Genomic DNA, 16,259 nt, shown 5'->3' with positions numbered 1-16,259 from the left:
TGGAAAGTATGGAGCGACAGGAAGTTTTGGATAAAAATTGGGAGTGGGTCCTGGAGACCCCACTCACACAATGTGGCAAGGATATGACGTCGCCAGGTCATGTCGTATACGTTATGTAAGTAGAAAAAGATGGCAACCATGTGTTGGCGTCTGGAATAGGCTGCTCAGCTGGCAGACTCTAAGGACACAAGATCATCAGTCATACAGCGACCTTGGCGGAAGCCACCCTGACATGGAGCCAGTAGGCCACTTGACTCCAGGACCCAACCCAACCGCCGACACACCATATGTTCCAGCAGCTTACAAAAATGGTTAGTGAGGCTGATGGACCAATAGCTATCCACATCAAGTGGGTTTTTACCAGGTTTGAGCACCGGAATGATGGTGCCCTCCTGCCATTGCGATGGAAAGATGCCACGCACCAGATTCAGTTGAAGACGACAAGGATATGTTGCTTGTAGTCAGATGAGAGATGTTTAATCATCTGGCTGTGGATTCAATCAGGCCCTGGGGCTATGTCAGGGTAACGTGCAAGGGCACTGAGGAGCTCCCACTCTGTAAATGGGGCACTATAAGATTCACTGTGGCATGTAGTGAAAGAGAGGACTTTCCCTTCCAGCTGCCATTTAAGAGTGCCACAAGTTGGGGGCAGTTCTCTGATGTAGATGCTTGTGCCAAGTGCTCGTCAATCATGTTTGTGTTGGTACATAACATGCCATTTACGGGAACACCTGTTGGGATCTCGTATCCAAAATGACATCTGACTTTGCCCAGACTTGGGAAGGTGACATATGGCACACAATGGTCGAGACTTCTCTCTCCCAACACTCCTGGTTCTGACATTTGATAAGTTGGCGAACGGGGGCACGGAGCCATTTAAAGCCTATGAGGTGCCCCAGGAAAGTGTGCTGCTTATGCCACTGTAGAGCTCGCCAATGCTCCTCAATTGGTTCGGCAATTTCCGCCGACCACCAAGGGACTGCCTTACGCCTCAGGCACCCTAAAGAGCGAGGGATTGCGTTTTCTGCCGCAGAAACAATTGTTGTAGTCAACTGCTCAACCATTACATCGATGTTACCATGTGGGGGAGATTGAACAGTGACAGCAGAGGTGAACGTTTCCCAGTCTGCCTTATTTTAAAGCCCATCTGGGCATGTGTCCTGGGACGTGACGCTGGGGCAATGACAGGAAGATGCGGAAGTGGTCACTAGCACACAGGTCGTCATGTGCTCTCCAGTGGATAGATGGGAGAAGTCCTGGGCTGCAAATTGATAAATCAATGGCTGAGTACCTACCATGAGCCACACTGAAATGTGTGGCGGCCCCAATATTTAACAGGCAGAGGTTGAGTTGAGACAGTAAATTTTCGACATCTCTGCCTCGGCCAGTAAGCATGGTACCACCCCACAAGGGTTTATGGGCACTACCATCTCCCAGCAGTAGGAAAGGTTTAGGGAGTTGATCAATCAGTGCTGCTAATACATTCAGGGGTACTGCACCATCTGGAGGATGATATACATTGCAGACAGGTATTTCCTGTGTCGTCCTTATTCTGACAGCCACAGCTTCAAAAGGGGTTTGAATGGGCATAGTGTCACTAGGACTGAGTTTACGACATAAACGCAAACTTCAACTGACACTCCATTATAGTCACTACGGTTCCTGTAATATCCTTTATAGCCACAGAGGGCAGGGGTTCGCTCTGCCGGGAATCAGGTTTCCTGGAGGGCAATGCAGATAGCAGGTGTAAAGCTTAACAGTTACCGTAGCTCAGCCAGGCAGTGGAAAAAACTGCTGCAATTCCACTGGAGGATGGCATCTTCGTAAGACTGGGAAAGCACGGAACATTCACTGAGGCAGTTTATGCCTCAGGGTCACCTGCTGCCACCGACTTATTGCCTGAGTAGTCTATATCCATTGTGTCTGAGGGTCTGGCGAGATCTAGGTCCTCAGCAGACGCCAAAATCTCCACCCCATCCTCAGACACAGAGCTTGTAGGTAGTGGTGGTGGTGTGGGTGCCACCGCAATTTCCTTGGTCTTAGGGGTCTTCTTTTTAGATTTCTCTCGCTTGCTCCTTGGGTTCACCTGTCTGGGAGGACTTCACTGGCTCAGTCTCCAGGACTGAGGACGAGTGTAAAGCCCTGCGACCAGCTGCTTTTGAGCTCTTCAGCCACTGGCGGGTGTCATCTTCCCCACTAGCAGAAACCTGGGAAGGGAGTGACCCAAGGGACCCCTTCATAGCGAGAGAAGGCAAAGAAAACTCACGCTTCTTTGGCTTAGAAGAGGGGACAGGTGTCCCAGATGGCTTGGAGGGGGGAGTGTTGTTCCTGAAGTAGGTGGTGCAGGAGCAACAGGGAGGGGAAATGCCCCCCACCATCATCCTCACCCTCGAAAGCTAAGATGAAGGCACCGGTGGCAACCTGATTATCCCTCAGATCCCGGTGGACATGCTGGATGAAGTGTACACCTCACCGTTGTAAATTGGCGCGCAACTCATCGTCAGACTTCAAAAGAAGGTCCCTGTGAAATATTATACCCTGGGCCATATTTAAGCTCTTATGGGGTGTGATGGTTACAGCAACCTCCCCCAGCTTGTCACAAGTGAGTAATGTCCGTGACTGGGCAGAAGATACTGTTTTGATCAAGACTGACCCAGATCTCATTTTTGATAATCCATCCACCTCCCCAAACTTGTCATCTAAATGCTCAACAAAAAACTGAGGCTTCATCCTCATGAAAGATACCCTACAAGCTCTCGAACATACACGGTACCGGGGCGAATAAGATCTGCTGCCATCCTTAGCCTGACGTTCCTCCCATGGTGTGGCCAGGAAGGGGAACAATTTGGGGTCATATTTCTGTGTGTTGAATTGAGCTCATGAACGCTTAGAGACTGTTAGTGTTTCACCACCAGCAAGAGATAATGGACTACGCTTCATCGCGTGTCATCTACCTTGATGCCACCCAATCTGTCAAGGGGCCCTCCCTACAGGTGCCACCCAGCCGCAGCAAAGACCAACTGGCAGGACGGCCATTGCCAGGCATCCCGATGCCTCAGGGGGATGGGTATTTACCCCTTGGCATACATAGGAGTTAATGGCACAGGCATCAGCAGAGCAATCACTGTGTGGTCAGGGGGCTACAACCAACACGGTACATGGTGGCCCCACAACGGACTGGCTACCGTGCTGGATATTAGGTGCAAAGAAGTCCATGGTCATCATCGACGCAGAAAGCAACACTGCATAGTGCATGGTGGAAAATGCACCCAGGAAGGTGTCCTCGCCCAAGAGATGGAGAATGAGCGGGACTGAAATGCGACAACGAGAAAGCGAGCTAAAGATCTCAATGCATGATGGACACGATGCACCATGTAAGGCGCCCTTCCCCAACTGGCTCGCTCTTCGGGAAAATTTTGAAGAATGGAGGTCAAACCCTACAGGGGACCATCACATAAAGACCAAAATGTGTGAAACTCCTTTTAGTCACCTCTTGCGACAGACAGGAATACCTCGGGCCTATTCTTACCCCTTGTAATGGATCTGGGAGATGTTATTTTTTTTACCGTATTTGTCGATACCGAATTGTAAATATTTTCTTATATTTTTGTCAGGATTTATTATAATTTGTCTTATTATATGTTAATTTACTTCTGTTTTTTGAGAGTAAAAGCATATTGATTACTATTAGAAAATGTATCGAAGATTAGCAGAGAGACTGATTACAACTGGAAGATTGTGTGTGGTGTAAAACATCTTTGACGTTGGAGTCATCTTTGACTGTTCTTAGTCGGCAGCTAACTCTTGGTGTGGGTTGACGGAAGAACAATGAGAAGGTCACTGTCAAACAATTTTGAAGTATGTTACTATTATTTTTGTATTAACTAAAAAAAAAAAGAAGAAATTACATTTGAAGAAACTGTATTTGAAACACCAAAATGAGAGAAACACGTTGAACCACGTCAATTCTGCAACCAACAAAGATGCATTGTGGAATCATTCTCAGACAACTGAAGCCAAGACTATATCGCCGTATAAACGTCTAATGGAAAAGGTACTGTCACGAAATATGGCAAATTTAAGTAAATAAGAAAAAATAGTGATCATATTTTCAACTTGTGTCTTAGCCGTATTTCAACTTGTGTCTCAGCCGGGATAACATTTTGCCGTATTTCACCCTGGACCCTCGGGTGGGGGGTGGGGGGGCAGAGTAGAAAGTCAAATTCTGTTGCAGATTAGTGTTTATCCCCCTTATTCCCCCCTTGAAGGGAAGGACATTTAGAGGAGTCAACACCACCACACTTTCATTTGGAAAGAATACTTGCAAATAAACAATAACCAAGACATGATTGTTAAATATGCTTTAGATCAAATTCCAAATTACAGAGTTATTTCCTGTCATCAACTACAAACTGATTAGGCAAATTACTTTTGGTTAACTACTAATGCTGAAATATGTGAAAATATCACGGATATTATAAAGAAAATTCTTTGAGTGCTTGTCAGAATACATTAGCAAAATAAATATCTTAATATTGATATACTATCTAACTAATATATTTTATAAATAACTTCAAATGAATTATACCTGTGAACAATGCCGCTGTAACCTGGTGCCTGGTCATCAGTTATGGGTCGGAGGAATAGTGAAGCATACTTATGCGTTGCCAATCGACCATATACCAACATTATTGCCTTCTTCCATGCCTTATATTCTCGTTCATCCTCCCTATGTAGTATCAGTACAGAATTATATTTAAAAACAGAAATCAGAGATTTATAGTGATAATAGTGAAACAAAAATATTTATAGCAAAATGTCACCACAGGAATGGATTGAACTATCAATGTTCTTCAGAAAAGAACAATTTAAATGTTCATTTAGTAAACACATTTCACACACAAGCCTCAAAAAATGTTCCAGAGTAACTATTCTTTAACTGACATTCATGTTTTAAGTACCTCCAATCTTGCATGTGACACTTGTTTTTTTCACAGTGGTTCTGTGGACAATGAGGTTTCTGTGAAATAAGATACAGTTGCCAAAGTAAAGTGAAGAATGCCACCTAATACATGGAAGTAGAGATTTAGTGCACTAAATGAGATCAGATTTACTTCTCAGCATCACAATTACACTACTAACTACCCCCCCTCCCCTCTCTCTCTCTCTCTCTCTCTCTCTCTCTCTCTCTCACTCTCTGTGTGTGTGTGTGTGTGTGTGTGTGTGTGTGTGCGTGCGCACGCACATGCACTGACATTAACATTCCATGATAGGTGCCAAGTGTCAAAATATCTGAGGCAGCAAAAGCAATAACTATTGGTCTTCTGTATACAAACTGGTTTTAACCAATCTAAACAAGATGTACAGAATCAAATAATGTAAGGGCCCAAATACTCAGAGTTTCCACATTGACTGTGTGTACCATTGGACTGTATGCCTTGACCATTATTTTTAAATTAATGTGTACATGGATGTTGTGGAGGATGGTGTTTTACACTTGTACAAGAGAGAAGAAGAGTAACACCATTTATTTTGTGAAATTTTAAAGTATCAAAATGAAATTTTTGATAAACGATAGTATGCACAGAGGGCACAATTTTGTAACACACTTACCTCTTAATCTTGTATCAACTGAAAAATTGGAGCAAGTATGTTACCATGTTATTAATTTTTTTAAATGAACAATGTACTTTAACATTAATTAAAAGCTCTTGAAAAGATAACTACAGTGATTTACCATTGTTTAAATACAATGCAGTAATGCTTTTTAATGCTCCTGTATGAACTTTTCTCAAAAGCATTGTGAGAAGAGTGCTGAAATCGAAAGGCAAGGCAGCCAAAATCAGATAATGTGCTGTAACCACCACCAGATTGGGCTCTCAGGCCAGGCTCTGTCATTCTATCAAGCTTCTTTTGTTTATTTGTTTCCATAAATGCTCTTCTCATAAATATGAGTACATATACAGATCTGAAATAATGTTCATAAGATTCTTTTTAAGTGCTAGACGTTAGCACAATGTTTCATTTACAACACTAGTAGGTGACACTGCATCTACGCCATATAAAGAACAGCCATCATGAAACTCGTTTTATCTAAGTAACATAGGCTTATCTTCTTGCTGTATATAAAGATGGAGCTTCTTATGAAAAGCCCATCTAGTGGATTTTACACTGCAATAAACATTACAGCCAAACTGCTCTTCAACACATTTCTTTCAAAATAGTTCGTATTTTTTATATAGGAGAGTAGGTTCCAGGTAATAGGTTGAAGGTGTTGGTCCATGAGAGCAGAGATTCTCTCAGTGGGGGCACAGTAACCAGCCACAATGGGGCATCCTGGGTGGTTAGGTTTATTGACTTTAGAAAGCATATACAAGGTATCAGTGCAGGGACTGGTAGGGGTGAGTAGAGAGATGGACTCCGGGGAGAGGTACTGGGATGGGCCTAAGGATTTGAGTAGTGACTGGAGATCCTGCTGGATTACTGCAATGGGGTCACCGTGGCAAGGTTTGTAGGTACCTGACAGCTGGTGGAGTCCTTCTGCCAGGTAATCCTTGTGGTTCAAAACAACAGTTGGTTGGTTGGATTGGAGAAGGGACCAAACTAAGTGGTCATCAGTCGCTCCAACCTTGGAATAACTGAAACTGATGAAATCTCACACTATAACTGGGAACTACAATGGCCATAAAATTAAAAATTATTGACAGAGAAGGAAGGAAGAAGGTGGAAGAAAAGAAGGGGGAAAGAAAGTAACTAATGACAGGGGCATGAAGGAAGAACAGGTAGACAAGATAGACACTCAAGATAAAACAGACCCCATAAAGAAAGGAGTGGGAAGGCAGATAGCTTGGGTGAACCACCAACCCCAGTTGAAGCCAGTCCAATCGGGGCGAAGGGGGGAGCAAGACAGCCTGCCATCCCCTCCACCTACTGATAAGGTTGAAGGTCTCATTCTTAAATGAAGCGATAAAAATCCGCATCATGAAGAAATCTTAAAACTAGATCAGCCGCTGAGGCATTGTCAGCTAATGCCAGGGGTAGCAAATCAGGAAAGCAAAGTCCGTTGCTGGGCAGCTAAGTCAGGACAGTCCAGTAAGAGGTGACCCACAGTCAACATCAATCCACAGCGACAGGGGGGGGGGGGGGGGGGTCATCCTCACGAGACAGAGGAGATAACTGTGAGCCAGCCAAGTATGGCCGATCGTGGAGCCGGCAAAGGACAACAGAGGCTTCACGAGAGGCCACATTGTTGTAGAATCCTTTATCGCCCTGAGCTTGTTCGGCGAAGAAAGAGTGTGCCATTGTGCATTCCAAAGTCCCAAATCCTGATGACATAATGCCGAGCGAAGGTCTATTTCCAAAATGCCAATAACAAGAGATGGCCTGTTAGTATCCAATTTAGTCAGTCGATCGGCAAGTTCATTGACAGGGATCCCAACACGGCCTGGGGTCCAAATTAAAAACACTGAGCATCCACATTGATCAAGGAAAGAGCGTCCTGGATAGTTGTGACCAACAGGTGGTGACGGAAGCACTGGCCGACAGCTTGCAAACTACTCAAGGAGTCACTACAGATAGGGAAGGACAGACCTGAGCAGAAGCAGACATGGTCAAGTGCGCACAAGATGGCGACCAATTCTGCAATAAAAACAGTGCAGCCATCTGGCAAGGAACGAAGTTCCATGTGTCTCGTACAGGTTTAAGCATAACCAATGTGACCAGCAACCATGGAGCCATCAGTATAAATCACTTCTGAAGCCTGGAATAAACTGAGGAGACAGTAGAATTGGTGGCGAAGGGTCTCCTGAGGGACAGAATCCTTTGAATTGATGGAGAGATCAAGACAGAGCTGTGGCCAAGAGACGCACCATGAAGGGATACGTGCGTGACCGGAAAAAAGAGGTAGTAAAGGGATGTGTTGGAGCTCAGAAAAGAGTGACTGAACACAGGCAGCCATGGTAAGCCCACATCGTGGCCACTGCCGCGGAAGGTTGATCTCTGAGTCTGGGTAAAGGAGACCATAATTAGGGTGCTTTCGGGTGCAGTGAATGCGGAGAGCATAAGATATCAGCTGTTGTTGGCCCAAAACTCGCAGTGGTGGAATCCCTGCCTCTGCGCGAAGGCTAATCATGGAGCTAGTCTGGAAGGCACCAGTCACAAGTCGTACCCCACAATGGTGAATGGGGGTCTACTATCTGCAATTATGAAGGTGATGCAGAACCATAGACAGGACTCCCGTAGTCTAAATGAGACCAGACCAGCGCTTTGTACAATTACAGGAAAATAGAGCAGTCTGCACCCCACGTGGTATTGTACAGACATCTAAGAACACTGAGATGTAACCAGAGCGTCCTCTTCAGCTGGTGAAGATGAGGGAGCCATGTCAACTACGCATCCAAGACTAGACCCAAGAAGTGATGGGTGTCCACCATCTCCAGAGATTGGCCATCAACGAACAGGTCCGGATGGGGATGGACTGTACGGCAATGGCAGAAATGCACGACACATGACTTGGACACCGAAAACAGAAAGCCATGGGAGAGAGCTCAAGATTGCGCCCGGTAGACTGCCCCCTGTAGACGGCATTCTGCAGAGCCCATGACAGAGGAATTGATGTAGATGCAAAAATCGTCAGCATACAAAGAGGGGGACAATGTCACCCCAGCAGCTGCTATCAGACTATTAATGGCGACGAGAAAGAGAGGGACGCTCAGCACGGAACCCGGTGGAACCCCATTTTCTTGCCGATGGGAAGTGCTGTAGGAGAAACCAACTTGAACCCGAAAGAGCGACAAGAAAGAAAATTATGGATAAAAATGGGCAGAGCACCCCAAAGGCCCCATTCGTGAAGGGTGGTGAGGGTGTGGTTGCGCCATGTGGTGTCGTAGGCTGTATGCAGGTCAAAGAAGACTGCAATGAGGTGTTGCCGATAGGCAAAAGCCGACTGGATGGCGGACTCCAGGTGGACCAAGTTATCCCCTGTAGAGTGGCCACAGTGAAAACCACCTTGAGCTGATGACAAAAGGTCGCGGGATTCGAGGACCCAAAACAGCTGCTGACTCCCCAGGCATTCAAGGAGCTTGCAAAGGGTGTTGATAAGCCTAATTGGACGGTAGCTATCCAACTGAAGAGGTGGCTTCCCAGGCTTCAACACCGGAATAACAAAGTTTTCTTGCCACTGGGTAAGAAATACCCCCTCACTCCATAGACGGTTGAAAAGGGTCAGTATACGAAGGTGGCCAGCCACCAATAAGTGTTGCAGCATTTCGTTATGTATCCAATCTGGTCCAGGAGCCGTGTCGGGACAAAGGGCGAGGGCACTGGTGAATTCCCACTCACTAAATGGGGCTTTATAAGGCTCCAAGCAGTGAGAAACGAAAGACAAAGGCAAGCTCTTTCAGGAGGAGGAATGTGGGCAGATACTGAGTTGATGCAGAGGCTTGGGCAAAGTGTTGAGCGAAATGCTCTGCGATAAAGTCCAGATGGATAAGGACAACACCATGCACAGAAATTCCTGCAACATCGGTGGGAGGACAATGGCCAAAAATTCGCCAGAGTTTTGCCCAGACTTGTGAAGAGGGGGTGTGCATTCTTATGGCAGCCACATATCATTCCCAGCAAATCCGGTTCTGAAATTTGCTTAGGTAACGGACCCGGGCGCGGAATCGTTTAAAGACCAGAAGAATAGCAGTAGAGGGTGCTGCTTGAAGTGTTGAAGAGCACGGCGCCAGTCTTTTATGGCCACAGCAAGTTCCAGAGTTCACCAAGGGACCATTTTCCAATGGGAGAAACCCGAAGAAGAAGGGACGGCTGAAACAGCTGCGGAAAGAATGGTGGCAGTCAAAGTCTGTGTAGACTCATCAACACTGCTGTAATGGTCGCTGCCACATAAGTCATCGTGGACACCCCACTGAATGGATGGAAGAAGGCCGGGACTGCAGATAGAGAGGTCGATAGTAGAGAAAGTGCCGTCATGTGACTACCTCAAAGAGGATTGTGGGCATTAAAGTCCCCTAGAAACAGAAGGGAGAAGGTAGTTGTTGAAGAAGGGTGGTTAGGGCAATGGATGTGGGTGGCCTGTCAGGCAGGAGGTAGAGATTACAGATTGTGATTAGAGTGGCCAGATGGACCCAGACAGCAATTGCTTCCAGAGTGGTATGGAGAGGAACCCATTTATTAACAATGTCCTTGTGGACCAAGGTGCAAATACCACCAGAAGCCCACAAGAGGCCAATTAGGTTTCATCAAAGCGTGGAACCCACAACGGGTGGGTGATAAGAACTGACAAAATGGGTCTCCTGGAGAGCAATGCAAGCAGCAAAGTAGGAGGAAAGAAGGGGGTGCAACTCCGTGAGGTGATGCAAATAGCTATCACAATTCCATTGGAGGATTCTCAAGCTGGAGTCCAAATGGGAAGCGAATGGACAGGAGCCAGTCACGCCGACGAGTCGTCATCCATCACCGATAAGGATGGGGTAATGTCCATATAGGTGGGGACAAACTCTGTTGGTTCATTGGCTGGAGCAGGGGAAGGTGGCACCTCAGGGGTACTGGAAGGGCCTTGCCCTTGTTGTTGTGTTTCTGCTCCTCCTCTTGTGAAGGAAGAGAAGGGCAGACTGCAGAGAGGTCAGGCATGGAATTACACCTGGGAATCTTGTCGCCCACCAGCCGCAGATCGCGCAGCCTGGGTGGAGCTGCAGGTCACCCTTTCAGGGGGGGTGCCAGGAAGAGGAGTCCCGGGAGGGAGCTCCAGTACCAGCAGCTGCCGAAGAAGGGGAGCACCTTGCTGATGAGGGGAGGGGAGCAGCATCCGAATGGGTGGGTATGGGTACTGATGGAGAGGGGGAGTGGGAGAGCGAGGGTAATGCAGAAGGTGTGGAGTGAATGGGGTGGGGCTGGGAAGAGGAGGGGGAATGGACATAACTGAAGCAAAAGTAGAAGTTGGAGGCATGGGATGGAGCCAGTCATACTTTCGACAAGCCTCGGTGTAGGTAAGTCTATCTATGGTCTTGTGCTCTTGAATCCGTCATTCTTTCACATACACCGGGCATGCTGGCGAGTGTGGAGGATACTACGCATTATAATTTACGCACACTGGGGGAAAAGGACAGGCACTAACCTCATGGAAGGGGCGCCCACTAGAGATGGGGCATTCGCTCTTGAACTGATTCATAGAGTTGAATCTTTCAAAGGAGTGAACAATCAGTGATTCAGAAAAAAAGAACGGTAGCTCCAAACGTTTCCCACGGCAGAGAGAGAGAGAGAGAGAGAGAGAGAGAGAGAGAGAGAGAGACGGAGCATATCAGCAGCGCCTCTGCTGGTCACAGCACAGTGCACGCCACACAACACAGCCAGCGCCGGCCTCTGCCCTGCTTCTACCTTGGCTGCCTGCATTGTGCAGTGCCCCATTGGATTTTGTGTTTCACATATGCCGTGCCGTCTCTGTGCGTCGTCTGCCGCGTGCAGTGTCTGGCGCAGCTTAACTTCGCATCGCACTCTGTCGGCGATCGTTTCAGTCGCATGTCCTGCCCTCTGGGCAGTTGATGCGAGCAACAGGACAGAGAGCCACCTAGCGGATAACATAGGAACTACTTGCAACAACCTGCTCGCAAGGGAACGGACGATTTGTCTCGGAGCGGTTGAGTTCACCGCTCCCCCCACCCTCTGAACTCGCCCGCTCAACGCTCACCCCACCGTTCTCGACTCTAGCCAGAGCGTTGAGCAAAGCAACTCAGGTGTCACTCTGGTCTCTGCGGTCTTAGCTCACGCAGTAATACAGCTCGCGGCTCGACCTGCTCGACTCAGTGCTTCTGCATCGGAGTTCGTCTCTACTGGATATTGTTCTTCGTAGTAATACCGCTATGTATATTACATTATTATGTTACGTATACATCATTTGTTTTTATTTTATTTTTATTTATTTAAAATGATAAGATTAGGTTCCTGACGACTCCTCTTACTATAGGATTTTTATTATGGAATTTACGCTTTAATTACGAGCGAACCGATAAACGTATCGCAAAATGTGATACACCAATATTTTCCTTGTTTTATTCTGCGTAAGGCTATATGCAGCACTTTCGTTTTACAGTCAAATTTATATATTTTTTTCTTATTCTGGTAGGGATTTTGCGATTTTAGGCGTCTTCGGAAGGGAACGTTCACTTTAAAAATATATGGCTTGCGATGTATTTGTATGAGGTTAATGAAATTTTAATACATTATAGCCAAATATATTGTTAATGTAAATCTCAAGTTACAACATTTTCCGATCACCCAAAAAACCACGATAGTGCAAAATAAATCAATAATCAAAAACTTTGTCATATCGTGGAAATTTCAATAAACAATACAAAATTCTTACTCATTATCTGTGTTACTTCAAAATAGGATCAAATAAGATCAAAATACAGGTATAGTACTGGAATAAACCAAGTTCAAAGGGCAATGTGCCTTCCATTTATTTTCTATTGTAAATGAGTGGTGAGCCATGAAAAAGAGCTAATTCATTTCAGGGAGTGAACAGTTCTGATCCGATCTCTGAAAAGAACAGTTTTGCCCATCTCTAGCGCCCACAGTCACCACAGAGGTGATCATTGGCGCAGCGGGAAGACATGTCCAAACCGTAAGCAATTAAACCATCTCATCGGTGGTTGAATATAAGGTTTTACATCGCACCGATTCACCATCACCTTTACCTTCTCTGGGAGGGTATCCCCCTCGAAGGCCAAGATAAAGGCACCTGTATTGGTGTGATTGTTTTTAGGGCTTCACCGTACACGGCGGATAAATCTGATTCCTCGGCACTCGAGGTTTGCACGGAGCTCCCCGTCAGTTTGGAGCAGAATATCCTGGTGGAAAATGATGCCCTGTACCGAGTTCAAAGATCGGTGGGGTGTGACGGAGACTGGGATGTCACTGAGATGGTCACCAGCACATGGGGCTTCAGATTGGGCAGCACAAGATGTCTTTATAAGAAAGAACCGGACCGTATTTTACTCATGGATTCCAGTTTGCCATACTTATCTTCAATCGTCTCTACGAAAAACAAAGGCTTGGTCATGGCAAAACTTTCGTCGTATATCCTGGTACAAACCAGGTACCGAGGGAAAAGTTTCAACCCAAGCCGGCGAGCTTGACTCTCTTCTCAGGGGGTAGCCAGGGAGGAGAATGCCGAAGGATCAGAAGAAGGGAGTGTCAAGTCTTCTATCACTCTTAGAGAAGGCCACAGAATGGCCAGGATGTTGAAGCTTTTGTCGCTTCATGTGCAAGGCATCCGCCATAATACCACCCAGTCCAACCAGGGGCTCGCCCCGTGGGCGCCACCCAATCACAGCAAGGGCCGTCTGGCACAGCGGCCATTGCCCCAAAGTGATGAGCATCGACTCCTTGGCATACACAAGGTGTTAACAGCTCAGATACTAGCAGTGTGATCCCTGTGTTGTCAGGAGGCTCAGCGAAGTGGGTACTTAACAGCTCCACCACATGGACTGGCTACCATGCTGGTGACGTAGCAGGAAGGGGGCCAGGATGCAAGGGGAAAAGGGAGGGGAGGGGGAGAGGAGCCTGGAAACAAGGTTGGCAGTTCATCCCCAAATGGCTCACACTGAACGGAAAATGTTGGAAATGCCAAAAAGGAGATGGAAACAGAAAACTAAACAATAGCACATACCAAAACTAAGCCGGCAGGATAGCCAAATCGATATGAAGAAGTCCATCAAGATGGAAAGGAGGAGGGGGGGGGGGGGGGGCAGGGAGAAAGGAGCAAGGACAGCGAAGGAGAAGAACAGGGACGGTAATACAGTTTGGAAAAATTAAAGGAGACTGCAATAGCTTGGGGCCCTGTGTGCGCCACATACTTACCCACAAAAGGGACTGTGGGGCCCCCTGGGGGGTCAAAACAACAGTGGTTGAGCTTTTGTCCGCAGGTAGGATTATAAGGTCAGGATCAGTTTTTAGATGGTTGACTGCAGTTTTTTCTGCGGCTGAAAGGTTAGTTTGCATGTGGAGGAATTTGGGGAATGATGGTGAGGCAAGGTTCGAGGTTAAGAAATTCTGGAAAGTTAACAAGGGGTGGTTTGAGGGCAGTGGGGGTAGATCACTTTTGAATGGAGGAGTGAACTGAGTTAGGCAGGATTCAGTATTGGTCTTTAGTCGAATCTGATTGGTAGGGTTGGTAGCGACAAAGTGTTTTCACTGTAGGGACCGGGAAAAGGGGAGAAAGTCTTTAACAAGTCCTGCACAATTGATTTGGGAATGGGGCAAAAGGTGAGGCCTTTGGAAAGGACTGATATTTCTGTGTGGCTAAGACTTCTGTAGGAAAGGTTCATGTCTTTGTTGCGGGTCTGTTTAGGTTGTGGATTCTGTGTGGTGGTGGCAGGGAGTTTTGGAAGGTGGAGTAAGTGTAGTAGGTCTGTGAGACAGGGTTTGTCAGCTATGAGGGGATGTGGAGGAGGTTTCGAAGTAGTTGTAGAGCTGGTGGACAGTGGTACTCCATGGCGGGAGTAGGAAGTGGGCATGATGGAGAGCTTCTTAAGGTGGCATTGTGCCTGTTGCTCCAGTTTCTGCAGGGCAAGAATTCATTGTGTGTTATAGGTTCCAGGAATTTGGGTTTGCATAGAAGGAGAATTTTGTGGATGGAGAGAAGGCACTGCAAGGAGGTTTGTGTTTGGTTGATATGGTTTTGCAGGATTATGTTTGTTAGGGGTAAGGATTTGTGGAGTCTGAACAGGTGGAGGTCGTTGTGGAAGGGAGGGTGGCAGCCAGAGATGGGTAATTTGATGGTAAGGCCATTAGGGGGGATTCCACGAGCCAAGCAACAACGCAGGAACAATACATGGTACTGGGATCGGGCTAGGGATAAGGTAACTTTTCCGTATTAATGAAAATGGAAGGAGCAAGGATCAATGGTGATGGAAAAATGCGAAAAATTACGTAAATAATATAGAATTATGTCTGAAAAATTTAGCACAAATACATACAAATACATGAGAAAATTCACGAAAAGGATAAAATGGGTGCAAAAGGCAAAAGCAAGACAAAATCTGAGGGAGTTGACAATAGCGAAAGGCAAAAACTCACTAAAACTGATGAGAAGTCACAAGGATCAAAGTAAATAATAACTAATAAAAACATATTTATTACTGTGGGTAACAGTTATGAGGGTGGATAATTGTGAAGAAGGGGGATGACAGATGTGACTGCTTGGTGGAATAAGTGGGGGTTCTTAGGATGAGTTACAATACCGTGTGGCACTCTGGAAACATGCGGGAGTTAACACACAAAAATTGGGAAATGATGCAGGGAGATTAATCAATTTGAAAGTATAGGACTTATTATATCCGCGGGAGTAATGTGGGACATAAAATGCTGCACCAACAATCAGCATGGTCTTGTAGCCAACTGTTGTGCGTGGCTGAGACGGTTGACACAGTGTGGCTCATAAATAGACTGTGCAGTACGGTTTGAAATGCGACAAGAAAAACACAGGAAAGAACAGAGAGAAGGACGGACATTGAGTATAAAGATGCAAAAGAAAATAGTAACAAAGGAAAACAGCACTGGGTTAGGATCGAACACAAGCTGTCAGGCAAAAATCAAACAAGGGAAAATCCAGGACAGAATGTAACAATATTGTGAGAAGGGAAGTTCAGGGTGTATTCATGGGCGAGGAAAAAAAATTCCCCGAATTATTCCCGGATTTCCCGGTTAAAAATACACTTTCTCCCAGAAGAAAATACACTTTTTCCGTGTTCAGTAACAGCATAATTTTCCTCGGAACTGTAAAACTTATCAATCCTTTCAATGGTTGTGGTTTTATACACCGGCGTAGAATTTCCCGGCACTTTAGAAAACAGAAGTCACGGGAAAAAACACGTTTTGGAAAGATGTCTGATGTGCAGCAACTGCATATTTTTGTATTACAAAAGTATAAATTTGAATTCCACCAAACACCGCATGTTACTTTCCGAAGAATTGAAATTTAGATTGCGATGCACTTTTGTACGCGATCTCGCCAGCCGATGACAGCGGATATTCAGAGAATAGGACACGTGATGTAGTCAGCCAATAGCAACATCACTGTTAAGCAGCGCGAACACACAAATAGGAAAAGGTAATGGTTTAAATTAACATACACAGTGTTGCTACAAGAAAAGAAAAACTTTTAGCTATAATATTGGTCTCTAAGTTTAATAAGCTGCAAGAGAAGCTAAGCTTTCACACATAATGGTGATCTTTTTTGCGTATGTTACACTTTA

The 16,259-nt window shown here is 46.0% G+C and overlaps 1 protein-coding gene across 4 annotated transcripts in view; it reads right to left on the bottom strand.

Moving 5' to 3' along the window:
* The window catches only part of LOC126175723 (bromodomain-containing protein 8), a 272,574-nt gene that overhangs the window by 38,704 nt on the left and 217,611 nt on the right, over window positions 1-16,259 (bottom strand). For all 4 annotated transcript variants that reach the window (XM_049922659.1, XM_049922657.1, XM_049922658.1 and 1 more), the window contains one exon: window positions 4,589-4,729. In XM_049922659.1, the coding sequence (XP_049778616.1) occupies window positions 4,589-4,729 (141 nt within the window). The remainder of the gene's footprint in view (window positions 1-4,588; window positions 4,730-16,259) is intronic.

This window comes from Schistocerca cancellata, chromosome 3 (genome assembly GCF_023864275.1).
Source record: "Schistocerca cancellata isolate TAMUIC-IGC-003103 chromosome 3, iqSchCanc2.1, whole genome shotgun sequence".
NCBI classification, from domain to species: domain Eukaryota; kingdom Metazoa; phylum Arthropoda; class Insecta; order Orthoptera; family Acrididae; genus Schistocerca; species Schistocerca cancellata.
Note: the sequence above shows the minus strand (reverse complement) of the source record. Positions and strands in the feature narration are given on the sequence as shown.